The sequence below is a fragment of the Trichosurus vulpecula genome, chromosome 6 (genome assembly GCF_011100635.1).
Source record: "Trichosurus vulpecula isolate mTriVul1 chromosome 6, mTriVul1.pri, whole genome shotgun sequence".
Lineage (NCBI taxonomy): Eukaryota > Metazoa > Chordata > Mammalia > Diprotodontia > Phalangeridae > Trichosurus > Trichosurus vulpecula.
The window spans coordinates 191914973-191932956 of record NC_050578.1 but is presented as its reverse complement, the minus strand read 5'-3'; the positions used below and the strand labels follow the sequence as shown (position 1 = coordinate 191932956).

Below are 17984 nucleotides of genomic sequence, written 5' to 3'. Positions count from 1 at the left end.
CTAGTCCTTTATGTGAAAAAGAAGTTTTTTAATCCTATTATTCCCTCACTGGTGGCATTGTGATAGTGCTAGAGCTGGCATCAGGAAGGCCTGGGTTCACATCCTCCCTCTGACAATCACAGGTTGTGCAACCATAGGGAAACGGATCATTTGCCTTTTTTTGTTAAGGGGCCTGGGCAATGCTTGAAAGTTCTAACAGGTTGTAGGCAGATTGAACTCTGGGCATAAGAAATTCTCACACCAATGAGATCATTGGTCTTCAGTGCATCGAAGTATTATTCTACTTGCTAAAACTGTAACCAAACCATCTGTGTTCTGAAATTGCCCTTCATCTGAATCCTAAAATTGAATACGCTAAACTGAGATCCCCCCCGGTAATATCTAACATTTAAAGCAAACATAAAGAGTCACCCAGAAAGCTTTCCTTATTCCCTCCTTTACCCGCCCCGCCCCCGCCCCCTCCACAGTATCAACATAAATCTTCTTTTATTCCTGGAACAGAAAACGTGACAGAGAAAATTTCCAACATATTGGACTTTTGTTTCTACTAAAAATTGTGCATCAAGAACCAAAAGTATGTACACTTTATTTTCAACGGGTTATATTTGTTTAATGTGATGTTTCTGAGGAGAAAAAAGTACCATTAAGACATCACTGAAGGAATTGTATTCTAGAAACCTAAGAGGCATTTGCCATGAACCACTAGACTACTACCATACAGTCACTAGAGAAACCAGAAACACAGGGGGTGTTTGAATGGGTGTGAAGCTAAAAGACAGATGATTGCACGAAAGATGCAAAATGAAAAATTAAAGAGAAATAATTTATTAGTTAGCAATGGATCATAGACTTAGGGCTGGAAGGGACCCATGAGGTCATCTAGACTGAGGCCCAAAGATCAAGTGATTTGCCCAAGGTCATATAGATACTAAATAGCTGACCCTATTATTTGAACTCAGATCTTCTGACTTCAAATTCAGTACTCTTTCCCATGGTATCATGCACACAGTGGTGCTTCAAACTCCTTCCAGACATTATTCTAAAGAATAACTACAATTTCATCCTAGTAGTAAAGTTTTATAATTTTTGGAAGGAAGAATGATAAGAAGCCTTCAAATGTTTGATGTAAAAGGTATCTGAAATATGTTGTTAAGAAAAGTGTTTTGTTTTTTAAATGTGTATGGGCTTTTTTGTTTGTTTGTTTGTTTTACCTCCCAATTACCCAGGTGCTGGACTGTCCAAATGGAAAGAATCCACGTACTTGATCCACCTTGGTTGCCAATCAGCACCAATGCTTTTCTCTGGTCCAGGTCAGTGAGAGAAAACTTGTAAAACAAAGTCAAGCACAAAACACATAGTACTTTTATACTCAAATGGTATCACAAAACCACTGAGAAACAGCATGGCCTAGTGGATAAAGGACTGGACTGCGAGTCAGGAAAACCTGGATTCCAGTCCTTCCTCTGACACATGCTAGCTGTGTGACCCTAACTTCTCAGGCAGATAGGGATCTGTGTATAGATTTCAAGGGATCTATGAAATTGTATGGGGAAAAATACATCTTTATTTCAGTAGAATTGGTTTCCTCTGTAATCCTATGTATTTTATTTTATGCATTTATTCACTAGCCTGCCAAAGGTTAAGAATGACAACAGAAGGGTCAGAGCCCTTGCTCTAAGACTGTTATAAAGCTGGCCTCTGTACTGGTAGCGGTTGTTTCTACACCCCAAGTTTTCCATACTGATGAAATCTGAGGTCTGGACCAAAAAATGAAACAACAACAAAATCCAAACCCAATAATCACACGATGACTACAGAGGCTATATTTAGGCCTTAGGAAGAGAGCTAGCAAAAAGTCACTGTCTTGTTTGAGAAGACCACCATTTCCATGCTGTCAATCTTCGTTTAGAATGGATGGAGAGCTGCAGGGAATCCATGTGAAATGTATCCCTCTAAATAGTGACAATGATCCGTCTGCCCACACAAAGGGCAGCCAGAAGTTGGCTGAATGACAACCTTGAAATTGAATCCATAGAGATTTTTTTCATAGATTTGCCATTTTCAGAACCTAAGCAAAAAACTCAAGAGGAAGATGAGTCGACTGAAATCAAATGAGTCAAAAGCCACTTATAAAAGGAACTATGTGAATGGATGATCTGTTGTGAATGACTTTCCCATACATGTGAAATGACTGAAGGAGATTTCCTTGGGGAGACATCTTTGTCTTGCCCTTTACTGCTTTGCTTCGAGGTAGTTGGTAGATGATCAGATGAAATAATGTATGTAAAGCACTTTGCAAACCTTAAAGCGCTTTATAAATGTAAGTCATTAACATTATCATCATCATTATTATTATTGGCATCCAACTGTTACAAAATCATGTACGGATCAGGTCATCAGCACAAACCTTTAAAATATTTGCTCTCCAAGTCACATATTACATTATATATTAAAACTTTGTGCACAAAACAAAACAGAGACAAAATCATATATTTAAACTCAAAAGGACATACAAAAGTCACAAAATACTATTAAAAGAGAAACATCAAGTTCCATTTGTACTGCAAAATTTCACGATGGTCAGGTGCAAAACATATAAAAATATATAAAGAGTAAATCAGATGAATAATGCTAGTGATTTAATATAAAGACAAATCACAAGATTGGAAATATTTCAAGAACAAGAAATGCTTATCGTTGGGCAGAGATAATGTTGATGTACAAAAAGGGATAGTGCAAGGAGGCTTCTGCAGCCTAGTTGTTCTCTTCCCGGGGGAGCTCGTGCTTCCGAGCTGGCCGGCTGGCCAGAGGTGGGGCTGGGAGACTTAGGTTCCACTCAGTGGGCTGATTAAGGCACATCTTAACGGGCTTCAAAGGACTACTTGCTGTGTTCATGTCGGACAAACCCTGATTCTCATCAGTTTTCATTTGTAGCATGCTGGAAAAAAAAAACGTAATGCAATTTAGTTTCATTTTCATTTCAAAGCAAGCAAATCAACTTTCTGAACAGAAATTGGTTATTCGGCTTGTTTTCTGAACCAACCCAGGGTAGAACAGTAAAAATGGAAAAAATTGTTCTATTAAAATGACATTCATTTTTCTAGTGCCGGATGTCTTGTCATACTGAAGGAATCTGAATTCAGCGAACATTTATTAAACACCCACTAGTTATCAGGCGCTGGGGAATATAAAGACAAAAAACCAGAAGTCTGCTCTCCAGGAGCTTATATTCTATTTGGGAGAGGATAACTGGGGGTTCGAGAGGATGACATATGCAACGAGGATTAAGTACAAATATATACAGAGTAATCGGGGGAGGGCCGTCACAAACTAGACGTATTGGCCAAGCCTTCCTGCAGGAGGTAGAATGTGAATTCTGAAGGAAGCTCGTGATTCTTTGAGGCAGAAGTGAGGAAGTAACACATTCCAGACCTAGGCTCTGCTTCCCAAAGACAGGAGATGGAATACCAACAGCACGAAGGCCTCGTTGGCTGAACACTGAGAAATGTGCAGGAAGTCTGGAAAGGGAGGCTAAAGCCAGACTGGAAAGGCTTCTAAAGTCAAACTGAGAAGTCTTGGATTTTATCTTATTTTATTTGCATTTATTCTATTCTCAAGAAAGAAGAACTGAAGCTTCTCGAGAAGTGGAGGGATATAACAAACCTGTGGGAATATCAATTTAGCAGCTGTGTGGAGGATGAATTGCCAGGAAGAGCCGCTGGAGGCAGGGAGGCCAATTAGGAGTACTGGGAATATTGCAAAGGTCCAGGCAGGAGAGGATGAGGGCCTGACTGACCGAGGCTGGTAGAGAGAAGGGCAGGGACATGAGATATGTTGTGGAAGTGTAACTGCCTGGTGAGGGAGGGGGAAGATCTAGGGATGACTTCAGGCTGAATCCAGTGAGGAATGCAAGGTGACGACAGTGATGCACAGACTCCTCCTTCCCTTGTGGGGCTAGGTACATCAAGACCTTCTTCAGGACAATAACTGGGCGTCCTTTAATGGAAGGCTGCACATTAGTGCACATCACTGAGAAGCAGCCTTAGAGATCACATAGTCTGACTCCCGCATTAAAACCACAAAAGTGAAATGGCTCGTCTTAGGTCACACCTCCGAGAGGTAGAGCTTAAGACGAAATTGGGTCTTCTGACTTAAAATCCAGCATTCTTTCCACTAAACCATTTTCATGTTGGGAAGAAAACCGTTCAGCCCAGGCTCGCTGGCCAGACAAAAGAAGGGAAAATGGAGGAAGAACATAGGGCCGAGGCTGGGCCATCTCTTGTAAGAACAATCTCACCCTCCTCACTGAGCAGGGCCCCTTTTATTCCAATTGTCTTCCCCCAATCACCTACAGTCTGCAATGTTCCAGAATGTTCATGTGTCCAACAGCTGTAGGATGATAAAACAGCATTATAGTAAGAAAGACTGTAGTCTAAAGACTGTAGTCCGTTTCATGGCTAAACTTTGTCTTATCCTTCCATACCCAGAAAGTGAACCTCTGATTAGCTTGATAAATGCGATCGGTGGTAGGCTGTTCTGTTTCGATGGTAAAAATAAAAGCCAAAAAGCCAAGTCTGAGGGTCCGAGGCACTACCGTGAAAGAAAGAAAACTGCTTTGTCATTAAGATTTTGGATTTTCTGATGCCTACTAAATGATGAAACTATTCTGTTGCACTATGGGTCAAGTTTAGGAATGTACAGAACACGGAGGTGCCTGGTGATGCCCTAAATTGTTCAAACAGCTTTTAACTAAGATCAAGTTTTTCTTCCAATGAGCGTCCTCAAGATCTGTACTGCCTGCTTATGTCAATCGCATCACAGCCCTTAAATTCCTGGCCACCACCTCACTATGTTGTCTCAATCTAACTGGTGGCATCCTCATCTCCCTCCCATCCTTCACCCTGGGCCAGCAAGAGGCCGGGCATCGTGCCAAGCAAGGAAGGGAGTGAGCATTCACCCGGGGCTCGCTACAGGCTGGGCATCGTGCCAAGCACTCTTCACAAACAGTATTTCGTCTGATCCTCACAACAACGTCCGATGTAGTTGCAACTGTCTCCATTTTACAGCTGAAGAAACTGAGGCAAATAAAGGGAGTGGAAGTTAAGGTGAACTTTCATCTTCTCTGGCCTAGAGCCAAGCCTCCGTGCTACTTTCTGGTCATCTCTACCCCATGCCGTCTCCCTCCCTCCTGCTCTTTTTTCACATTTGTCTTTCCTCATTAGAAAATAAGCTATTGGGGGGCAGGGAATGGCTTACTTGCTTATATTTGTATCCCCAGCACTTGGCACAGTGATATGTTAAGTGTTTAATAAATGCTCTAATAGCACTCTGACAGTTTTCAACGGGCAAAGAGTTAATGCTTGGGTGATGGTGCTGCTTTTCTTACTGTTCCAAACATTTATGATTACGCGGAAATTTACTTCAGGCATTATCAAGTATCCTAAGTAGTATATCTTCCACTAGGGCTTCAATATATCTTCTAATAGGAGCTTCAGAACTAAACTGAGAAACAGGGTGACCTGTAAAGGAAAAAAAGTCCTCACCATAAGGCGGTCTTCTTTTGTTAGCCTAAGTGGTGGGATTTAGAATTGGAAAGAAAATTAGTGGCCATCTGGTCCAAGCCCTTATTTTACAGGTCCAGAGAGGTTAAGTGAATAATGTGAGGTCACAGGGAGAGTGAGTTACAGATTTACACCCGGGGTCTCTGGCTCTTAATCAACTCCCCTTTCCACGGTGCCATAAAATGCTCTGCGCTCTTTTGTTTCTTTTTACTTTTATTTCTGGACTATGGCTTAAGATATAGGAGGAAGAGACTCCTGGCAATGGAGAGAGTCCACTTTGGGGCTGGCGAGAATGTATTTGTCTGGAGTTTGCAATCTAGTCCAAAGGGTTTTATACTGAATGGAAACGTGGAGGGAGGAAGATGCCTAATGGCAGTGATATGCCACCAAGCTGGATAACAGTGAAAGAGGCTACAGTAGTAAAAGTAACAGAAAAGATGACCATAAAATTACATCAGACAAAATTCAAGATAAAATCTATCACTTTGAACATGAGTAGTAAAAAACACAAATCCTGAGTAAAAGAGAAAGTGGACTAGAGATGTGATCACAAGGAGGCATATTTGACTTCAAAGGCATCACTGAAATGTGGTCAAAGGAGACCCAGGACTGAAATATGGTCCTGGGAAGATATGTTATTCAAAAAGTATATATGCAAAAGAGGGAGGGGACAGAATAGAATTGCACGTTAAGAAAACACACTCATGTGCAGAAGTCCACAGCCCAGAGAGTGAATTCTACAAGCTAGTGAAAATTTGTGTGAAAAACAAAGCAGAAACAGAAACGATATTTTCACTGGCACATATTACAAACCACATGAACAGAAAGAGGACATAGATGATGAGCTTAGAAAGGCCACAGACCTGACACAGAGGCATGATACCATAGTCATGGGGGATCTCATTTATTATAAAATCTGGAGTTTCCTGAACAAAGCAGAGCAGCTAAGAGTTTCTTGACTAGCTTAATGATAATTAAATCCTTCAAAATGAAGGAATCAATAAGGGGAAATTGTATTCTGGACATGATTCTCACTTACAAGGAGGAACTGCAAGCTGAGGTGGAAGGAATGGTAACCCTGAGAGGAAGTGACTGACCACACTACCTCAGAATGTGTGACAGAGGAAAACCAGGCAAACCCCTTCATGCACCCTAGATTTTAGAAGCTGGTGCAAGAGGTCCAGAGAAAGAAAAGGTAGGATCCCAAGCCAGGATGGGAAGTTTTTAGAATAAAGTTTTGAAGACTGAAGACAAAAAAAAAAAGGGGAAGCAATTTTATTTAGGAAGAAAAGGTGTGGGGGAAGTTGTCTAAACAAATCAGTATGGCCAGAATATAGGGGAATCATCAATTAATTTAAATTCTAAAAATACGTATACATAAGATGGAGGGACAAATAATGGTGGATGAATATAAAAAACATGATCCATTTTTCAAAGAACAGTGTCATGAGCAGTAATGCTTAGAATAAACTGAGGCTAAGCAGAAATGTTAAAGACAACAAAATAATTTTTAAAAAGGTATCTGGGAGAAAAAGATGAAAGAAAGGCTAGGACAGCTGCTTGGAACAGTAAGAGATGACACACAGAAAGCAGAGCTGCTCAATCCCCATTTTGCTTCTGTTTTCTCAAAGAAAATGATTTTTGGATGAACGGAAAGAACTAAAACAACTAACGGGCTGATACAGAAGATTAAGTAAGGAGGCAGCAAAGGGACTCTCTCCAATCCTGAATCACGAAGCCCACTAAACCCAATGAACTACATCCCAGGGTATGGAAAGCATTGATAAATGTCTGGAAGCCACTATTTGTGATTGGAGAAGGATCACAGAAAACACAACTGAAAAAGGATAAATGTTATCCGATTTTTTTTTGAAGGGGGAAGATAATGAAATCTTAGACTGACTTGGATTCCTAACAGAATTTCAGAACCTTTTATTACAGAGATTACAGATCTGGAGCTGGAAAGAACCTTAGAGGTTCAACTCTCTCATTTTATAGATAAGGGAAACAAAGCTAAGAGAAGTTAATGTTTTACTCATCATCACCCACAACTTTTTAAATGTCTGAAGCAGGATTTAAACTCAGGACTGCCTCCAAGTCTAGCAATCCCCCTTCCTCACCCTCTCCCAGGCTGTCTGCCTAGTGGACATCTAGAAAAGCATGTGCTTATCACAAAAAGCCACTATCATTTCATCAAGAAAAGGTTACACCCAATGAACCCCCTGTTCTTTCCTGTTAGGGGCTGTTTGACTGCTGTATCTGGCAAAGGCTCTAGATTCAATTTACTTAGATTTTGATAAAGTCTCTCCTATTGTTCTTGTTTAAAAGATGAAGAGATGTGGACTAGACAAGAGTCCAATTAAGACACATCAAGACCTGACTGAATAGTCACACTGAGGGAAAAGTCATCAGGGGCTTAATGTCCCCAGTGAAGAGCCAGGAAAACATTGTACACAACCACAGATGTATGGACTCCGTGAGGACCAACCCTGACAGACTTTGCTCTTCTCAGCAACACAAGGTGCAAGGACAACTCCAGGGGACTCACGATGGAGAATGCTATCTACATCCAGAGAAAGAACTGTGAAGTTTGAATGCAGATTGAGGCACACTACATGCTCGCCTTTTTTTCTTCTCTTTTGTTTTTGTTTTTGGGTTTTTTTTTTTGGTTCTGTTTTTTCTTTCTCATGATTCATTCCATTGGTCATAATTCTTCTCCACAACTTGACTAGTGTATAAATTCATTCAATGCGAAGTTATACATGGTAGTTATATGAGATTCCACGCCGTCTTGGGGAGGGAGCGGGGAGGGAGGGGAGAAAATCGAACTCAAAATCATGTAGAACTGTGTGTTGTAAACTAAAGATAAAAACAATAAAAATTAAAAAAAATTATCCATCCAGTTGAAAAAAAAAAGAACATAGAGTATATGAAAGAGGGTCCTGTGCGACAAGCTTGGAAAGGAAGGTTGGAGCCTGACTGAAGGGCTTTAAAAGCTAGACAAATTTGTGTTATCCTAAAAGTAAGAGCGACTGGAGGTGCTTGAGCAGAGGAGACAGACTTGTTGCAAACCCATTTGAGAAACAACCCTTTGACAGCTATGTAGAAAAAGTGGGTATAAGAGAACCTTAAGAGGCCCAAACAAAGATATTTCATGGTCTAGATGAGAGGTAATGAAGCTCTGACCTAAGGTGGTGGAGGAGATGCATGTGACATCATAGAGGTGGAAATGATGAGTCTTGGAAACTGATTAGACCTGAAGGTTATAAGGGAGGAGGAAGTCAAGGGCTGATTCACAGACTGCATATATAGATTGGGTTTGATGATCTCCCTTAGGTCCCTTCCAAGTCTTGAGTTTCTGTGAAACCACTTTTATCATGGGAGGCAGCATGGTAGAGTGGAAATCTATCACAGGTTTACAGTCACAGAAGTGGGGTTCAATTTCCTGCTTAGTCACTTACTGTGTGACCCTGGACAAGTTTCAAGCTCTCTGGGACTCGGTTTCATCATCCGTAAAGGTTCTAAGGATCCATTCCACCCTCTTCTTCAAGACACTTTCTTCTCTTTTCTGGTCTCTTCTCTGACTACTCCTCGCTCTCCTTTGCTGGATCTTCATCTGCATCAGGCCAACTAACCATGAGAGGTCCCCAAGGTTCTCTTCTCTCCCCCCAATATTATTTCATTTGGTAATTTCATCAGCTCTCATGCTTTCAACTGTCTTATTTATGAAGATGACTCTCAGATCTACTTGTCTAGTCCTAACCTCTGTCCCAACCTCCAATCCTGCAACTCCAACTACCTATTGCACATGTCAAATTACACGTCCCATGGACATCATGAAACTCAAAATATCCAAAACTCAACTCATTATTTTTTCTTCAAAACCCTCTCTTCTATGTGACTTCTCTATTACTCTCAAGGGAACCACCATCCTCCCAGTCACCCAGACTCACAACCGAGGCGTCATCACATCCAATCTGTTGCCAAGTCCTGGCAAGTTTATGTTTTTTCATATCTCATGTATATGCTGCTTCTCCTTTGACACTATAATCATCTTGTTGCATAGGCCTCCTCTGACACTGCAATCACCCTGGTGTAGGCCCATTAACCTCACATCTGGACTACTGCAATAGCTTGCTGGTTGGTCTCACTCTCCCCTCAGCTGTCAAATTGACCTTCTTAAAGTGCAGATCTGAGCATGCCCCCCCACCTCTGGCTATCCCCATTCTACAAATGCCAGGGGTTCCCTATTGGCTCCAAGATTGGACATAAAATCATGTTTTTCTTATAAAGCTCATAATAACCTGCTCTTTTCTTGCTTTTCTGGTCTTCTCGCACCTTCATCAACCCTATGTACTTTGGAATATAGGAACACTGGCCTCCTAGCTTTTCCTCCTACATGATACTGCTGTTTTCACTGGCTGTCTCCCATGCCTGGAGTGCTCTTCCTCCTCATCTCCTCCTAGCTTCTCTGGCTTTAAGTCTCAATAAATCCCACCTTCTGCAAGAAGCTTCTCCCACTGCTCCTTAATGTTTGTGCTTTTTCTGAGATTACACCGATTTATCCTGTATGTATCATCTGCATATAGTTGTTTGTGTTGTCTCCCCCATTAGACTGTGAGCTGTTAGCATGGCATTTGCCTTTTTTTGTATCCCCCAGCACACTGTACAATGCCTGAACACAGGCACTTAAATGCTAGCTTACTTCTGGCTTTTAATCTATAATTCTTTGGACCTATATTTGTGCCTAGTATTTTTTTTTAGAAATCCTCTTAGATATCCTGAAGTGTCACCATGTCTTATCAGACACTGATCAACTGAACTCATGATTAGTAAAATGAATTTAGTACCTTAGATTTACATCATTTTTGATGGTGCTGTTTATCTAGCCCTAAAGTATGTGTATACACACACCCACCCACACCCATACCACACCGCTCTGTTCTAATCAGTTTCACATAGAAATGAGAGGTAAACCTTCCATGCCACATTCTTTGATTTACTTGAGGTTAATTAGGTAGGTGGCCCAGTGGCCTCCTGGGCCTGAAGTCAGGGAGATCTCATTTCAAATCTGGCCTTAGACACTCACTAGCTGTATGACTCTGGGCAAGTCACTTAACTTCTGTTTGCCTCAATCCACTGGAGAAGCAGATAGCAAACCACTCTAGCACCTTTGCTAAAGAAACCCCTCCTATGGGATCACAGGAGCTGGACACAGCTGAACAGCAGTGCCTCTACCTGGAACGTCTTGTCCTTTCCTTTTCTCCTTTACTTCTCCAAATTCTACTCATTCATCAAAACTCAGATTGTCTTAATCTTTTGCAGAAGCTTTTCTGATAACTGATTCTCATAGCTCTTATGTTTGTGCTAAACAATTAATCCCAGTCATTAATTATTGCCGGATTGATTTCCAACTAGCTCTCTGAGTAAAGGGATTCTGTACTACTCTGTCTCCTCCACCATGGATTGCATATTGGACAGGATAAGAAGCCTTGGAACCTAGTTCCACTTCTCTCTCTTAGCAGCTTGTGACTCTGAACCAGCTTCATAAATTCCCTGAACCAGTTTATCTGTAACAATAGTTGCCCTGCCCATCTTATACAACTCTTGTCAAGAGAAAAGTAAAGTAATGAAAGCGTTTCATAAAATATAAAGCAGAATAATTTTTTTTTTTGCCTAGACCTATGATTTCATTAGTGTACATCACTCCCTCCAACTATGCAGAGTGGCAACTCCTTTATGATGTATGGTATTAGTTGTCTGGGGCACTAAGAAATTAAATGATTTGTCCAAGGTTTCATAGGCAGTCCTGTCAGTCCTGTGCTAAGCTTGGGATGCAAAGAAAGACAAAACAGTCCCTTGCCCCAGGGAATTTCCTCACCAATAGGGAAGATAACAGGTAGACAAACAGGTACTTCCAGAGTTCGAAAAAGGTAATTTTAAGGGGAAAGGCTTAAGTGGATGAAATGGGAAAAAGACTCCTGCCAAAGGTGGCATACGAGTTGAGTCTTGATGAAAGTCAGGGATGCCAACAGGAGGGATGGATGGACCGCATTACAGTCATAGAGGATAGACAGCCAGGACAAAGATAATGGCAACAAGAACATCATGTATCAGAAATGTTGTTTGTCCTTTATTCTGAAGAGGACCATGGACATCACGGGTTGTTGTCTTGACTTGCTCATGAATTGGATTTAAGTGAGGCAGAGCTGCACAAGTCATCAGCCTCACCCTCTCTTCCAGTCATTGAAGTCCAGTGGCAAGACAAAAGTCAGAATGGCTGGCAATGGCCTGGGATGTAGTTGATGACCTTGGTGTCTTTGATGTCTAAGCTCTAAGTGATCCACAGTGCCTGCTTTAGTCACCTTCATGGCCACTGGAACAAACTGTCCTCATTCAACCATTCTGCCTCGGGAAGTCTTCACATGCTTAAGGAAGACATTCCTCTAACTCACTGATGGGTCTGAGGCCTGTTGATTGCTCTTAACCTGTTTTAGCCCATCTGCTAGGATGGTTTTTACCAGAGTGTGGCTGCTAAGGATGCTACAGCTTCTTGGAGCCACAGGTGAGAGTTGGGTGAAAGGTGGACACCAAAGGTGGATGAGCAGCCCTGGAAAGGGCTCAGCAAATCCTCACACCAGAGGTGCTGGTCTTCCCTGAACACTCTATTCACCTGTGTGCGTAAGGAATAGCAAGCCGACTGGTACCACAGGATGGTAGACATAGTGGAGTGAAATATGAAGAGATAAGAATAGGAGAAAGGGGTCACAATGTGAAGAGCCTTTGATGCCAACAGAGGACTTTATATGTGATCCTGGAGGAAATAGGAAACACCTTTCAGCAGCCAGGCTTATGTTCAAATTTCCCATACTTATTGAGAGAAAAAGCATATTTTCTATGTTGGAATATGAGAATAGGGAGCCTATACAGTTGGAAAGTGAGGGTAATTAAAACCCATTGGCTTTCTGTAACGATCCTCCAATAGAAACTCAAGAAAAAGATAATGATCAGTGTTTGACTACAGATGTCTATCAAGTTTTCTAATAGTATGCATATGAAGACACACATATATGTATATAAATTTGTATGCATAGAGATGAATGTACGTATGACATACAACCATTAAAGAACAAAAGTAGATAAGTTTGTTCTAAGATTGGTCACAAATTCGATTTTTAATCTACATGACAAGGATATATATAATCTTTCATATTATAGCTGCCTGAATTGCCAAATAGGAATATTTCACTTGATAGAAGTACTAAGCCTCCTATTGGGCCTGATGAATTTCTCATAATGTTCTCATATTTTCTTATTGGTTCTAAAAAAGTTTAAATATTTCAAGTTAAGCATTAGAAAGGAAATTATTTTTGTTAATTTAAAAATTATAGTCTACATAGTGAAATGGCCATAGGAACTCTTAGATGAATGCTCTATTATTAAAATTCACAAAGAAGTTTGGATGACACATATCCACAAATTAGCTTTCATAAGGAAGCTGCATGAATAAATGAAGATACTTTACTCCCAGCTGAAAGTACTCAACTCAGTATTACCTGTATCCTTCTGCTGTGTAAAGCGCACTTTACTTTGATCAGATTTGCCCTGATGCTTTTACTGGGTTTTAACCGAAATGGGGTAGGAGGAGCAAAGTTTTCAAGTTGTGTAGGTTCATTAAAACAAGGAAAAAAGTCTGATCTTGAGGTTCACACATGGTGAGTGTTTTCACTGTCTTAACGGAACTTTTTCTAGGTATTTCAGTATTATCCACCCAATTAAAACCATTCATTTAAGTAAATTAATTTTCATTTTATTGGTTGAAAATTATATATAGCAAACTCTCATCAGTTTGAAATACAGCAATTCAGAATTTGCAAATAACAGTGTGGTGTATAATTTTAAAGTAAATATTCAGGAAAACTTATTTCTCCAAAGATTTTCAATCTTACTCTCAAAAGTGGGAAAATCAAATCTAAAAGAAGTAATTCTTTATGGGGAAAAAAAGGCCTGTTTGCTTGTCAGGCAGCAGGATTTAATGAACAGAGTACTGTTGGCAGGAAATGAGGAAGACCTGAGTTCAAATACAGACTGACAATAGATGTTGGCTGAGGCACATTGTTTAACCTTGTTATGCATCTTAAGCAACTCAAGAATTTATCAGGATTTCATTGCATTTACATCGGTGTAAGAAGTTCCCACTTCAGGATTTCCCTACTCTGACAAAATCAGAAATCCTCTGTGTATGCTTATGATACAGTATTTGCAGTGCTTAATTAGCAACTTATTTTATTTGCTTGCACCCACATCTATATTTATGTCTACTACATTTGAAAATAACAGAATTTTAAGTTATTCTTTAACTCAGACTTTTCTCACTAAGTCTGCCTGGTCCATCCAGTCACCACCATTACTGTAAATTAGTGAATTTTTAAGCCATAACATTATCAACTCTCTAAGCTAAAGCTTCTTAAGATTCCATGGCTACACTTGTTTTTAAAAGTTATTTTGGGCAATATTTCAATATAGTTTCCTTGGTAATCCTATGCTTATTTCATACACTCAAAAACATGATTCTGAGAATGGGGTCCATAGGTGTCACTAGACTGACAATGGTGTCCATGCCACAAAAAGGGTTAAGAAATTGTTCTAAGCTAATACCATATGTAAGTTTATATTTCTAGTGAAAGGAAAATGCAGAAAAATTAAAATTTTATAAAGTTTCCTCATCAATAAGGAAGTCATAATTTTAAAGTCTGTCTTAGAGATAACTAGTGGTTACTGATTTAATTCAGTTGTTACTAAGTCCTGTAAATGTGACATTCATAGTGGTAGGGATGGACTTGGCCTATGATTTCATTGATAAAGAGAATTCCTTGGAAGAACCTCCCTGTAGAAATGCAGGTCCATACTTTTCTTGTTAGAATAATCGAGAACATTTGAAAAGTTAAAGGACCAATTTGTGTCAGAGAAAACATTTGAACTCAGGTCTTCTTGGTTCCAAGGCCAGGTCTCCACCACACCTACGAAACTCCCTATTATTAATTTTTAGCTAGGTAGCATAGTACAGAGAAAAGTATTGGATCTGAGGTCAGATCCCCTGGCTTTAAGCTCTGGCTCTTATTACGTGTGATCTTGAGCAACTAACTAGTTTTGCTTATTGCCCTATATTGGGAAGTGATATTCCATGAACCAAGAGTTCTTTGAATTTGTAAGTTCTTTGAACTTGCTTCCTAACTTATAAAATGGGAGATATGATAACCTGTATCAGTAACACAAGAAATGTGCTTTACAAAGCATTATATAAGTAAGAATTTATTTAGGGAAGGCACCTAAATACTTCAGCTTGAGAAAGCTAGGTCTAGTATACAATTGTAAAGTAGAAATATTCTATGATAATAGCAAGTCAATAAAATTTGGATTTGGAACTGATCCTTCACCTTGATATGCAGGTGACCCAAGGTACTTTAAGGCTATACTTTGACAGCACAAGCTTTGGCAGGTTCTACCAATCTGAAAAGGCTTTTAAGGGTAGGGCCAGTGATGGATATGCATGTTTGTTACTCAAGGACTAGACTAGCTAAGTTTAAAGATACTCACTGCTACCTTGGCTACCAGTAATTTTTTTGGCCACGGGAAATCTAGATGGCCATCCACTAAGGCAGAGCTGTCCAACCTTAGGTTTTTATTGAAACAACAGACAATATATTCTGATTTGCCATTTTAGTGAGAGCTCTATGGTAGCTCACCTTCCTTTACTAAAGCATTTACGTAAATTTCTATGCTTGTAGGCAGGCCACATAAATTGCACTGCGGGCCGCATTTTGGACAGCCCTGCACTAAGGTATAGTGGTGCTATAGTCTGCATTGGTGGAGGAAGTACCCATACTGAAAAAATTATAGAAATCTTTAGACTGTTTCCACCCATCTATTCATGTACATATATTTAGAACTACTATATCAAATGAGATATTTGTAAAGTGCTTAGTACAGTGCCTGGCACATTGTTATTCAGTTGTGTCCTACACTTTATGATTCTATTTGGGGTTTTCTTGACAAAGAGACTGGAGTGGTTTGTCATTTCCTTCTCCAGTTCATTTTACAGATGAGAAAATGGAGGCAAAGACGGTTAAGTGACTTGTTCAGGGTCACACAGCTAGAAAGTATGTGAAGCTAAATTTGAACTCAGGTCTTTCTGACTCCAGGCCTGGCATTCCATGTCACCTAGCTGTCCTGTCTAGCATATAGCAGATTCTTAATAAATGATTATTCTCTTCATTTCTCTTATTTAAACCAGATGCTTTCAGTGTGTCTGAGTGGTGCTGGGTTATAAAAGACCATGTCAGTACAGCATAGCTCTGTCATCTTCTACCAAGCTGAGAAAGGCTTAGAGTGTTTGGACTCAGTGACAGTTATTCAAGGAAGAGCCTCGCTAACGTCGGATTGCCCACAGTAATGAATTTTTCAACCACAGTAAGTCTCGAAGAACTACTAAGTTGTACCGGGGTTTCTAGCTTAATCGGTAGAGGATGCACCTAAATTGATGAAATCTTAAGATTCCTAAAATAATGAAGCACATATTTTTTATGTGCAAATGCATATACACATACATATATATACATAATGCATATACACAATCAAGTAAAAACACAAAGAGCATGAGCTTGAGGTTCAGTCTAAGAAAAATTTTGCTCCGGAAGTTTTGTTGGCTGCTATATATAGGAAGTGATGGTCTATGAACCAAGCAGTAGCCAAATGTCCTATAATTTGAAAGGGAAGAGAGGCTATCTATATATCACACTAGTTTAAACAACTTAAAAAAGATTTTTTGTAAAACTGAAGTCATCAAGTAGAACATAATCAACTCCCCACCCCCCCCTTCCAATGAGCAAAGATTTAATACACATTTTTGTTTTACTTGGAAAAAACTTTCAAATAGAACAAATGATTTTTTAAAGTGGTAAGAATGAGTTCTCGGATTTTTAAGGGAGCATGAGGAAATCTAGCTGTTCAGCAACAAGACTGATTCTTTTGAAATATACATGAGGGCTAGTACCACTAGTTCTTATGACATTTTGGTCTTGTAGAGCATGGCATAATCACAAGGGGCCATACTGTTTTCACCAAGAGACCCTTAAAACAACTCTTAGGTTCTACCTCAGACCCAAGGGATTGGCAAAGTTGACAAAAAGAGGAAATGATAAATTTGAGAGGCAGTGGGAAGACAGACTGTGAAAAGCAATTTGGAATTAGACCTAAAAGAAATAATTAAACCATGCATATGCTCTGATCAAGAATATCAGTAGTAGGCCTATATTTCCATAGAGATCAAAAAAGAAGGAAAGAACCCAAATGAACAAAAATATTTAAAGCAACTCTTTTTGGAGTGGTGAAGAACTGGACACTAAGGAGGGACCCAAACAACTGGGAAGAACTGAGCAAATTATACTATGTGAATATAATGGAATACTACTGTACCATAAAAAAATGACTGAAGGGTCTATTTCAGAGAAATCAGGGGAACACTTGGATGAATTGATTCAGAATGAAGTGAGGAGAATGAGGAGAACAATTTACACAATCACAATGTAAAGGCAATCAACTTTGAAAGACTTGTGAACTCGGATCAACTCTATGATCAACCACAATTCTAGGGGATCAAGGATGCAACATGCTCCCTATTCCTTACAGAAAGGTGATGGACTCAAGATCCAAAGATATTTTTGGACATGGTCAATGGAGGAATTTGTTTTGGTTGACTTTGCGTATTTGTTATACTATTCCCCCTCCTCCTCCCTCCCACTCCCCACACAATGAGAAGGAAAGAGGTTGGAGGGAAACTGCTTTTTAACTGAAAACATAAAATTATAAAAATATCTATTGAACCCAATTTCCCAGACCTCTTCCAGGGACTTGATGGTGAGTAGGAAAGAAGGCTGTTGTACCTCCTCTTGGAATTAATCTTTTTAGAAAAAAGTTTTTTAGTAACTGGGATTTCTTTAAAGATGCCAAGAATTGCTTGATACCTGGCACAATATTCCTCTGTAGTAGCTGGACCTTTAGGAGATATCCCTCCAGTCTCTATTCTTTCTAATTCATCCTTTACACTGCTATCAGTGTAATCTTCCTAATCCAAGCAGCAGATCAATGGTCTTCTTGAGAAACATTGGGTCAATTCTTATTGCCCTCTGTAATAGGTATACATTTCTTGGCTTAGCATTCAAGACCCTTTATAGAGGGTCTAACTTATATTTTAACTTTATTTTGTACTATTGCCCTTATCATACCCCTGCTTCAGATTAAAATTCAAACATTAAGTACCTATGTGCAATTACAAACTGGAATCTTAATCTCTCCCAATATCCTGATCTGTCCCACTTCAATATATTAATGCATGTCATCCACACTGCCCTTGGGAGATGAGAC

At 39.8% G+C, this 17984-nt stretch overlaps 1 protein-coding gene across 2 annotated transcripts in view; it reads right to left on the bottom strand.

The window, feature by feature from the left end:
• Window positions 1–566: 566 nt before the first annotated feature.
• The window catches only part of LCORL (ligand dependent nuclear receptor corepressor like), a 167183-nt gene continuing 149765 nt past the window's right edge, over window positions 567–17984 (bottom strand). Inside the window, exon 7 of one of the 2 annotated variants that reach the window (XM_036762897.1) lies at window positions 567–2938. In XM_036762897.1, coding sequence (XP_036618792.1) covers window positions 2755–2938 — 184 coding nt within the window. In that variant the 3' untranslated portion in view covers window positions 567–2754. The remainder of the gene's footprint in view (window positions 2939–17984) is intronic. The other variant, XM_036762893.1, reaches the window with a different exon arrangement.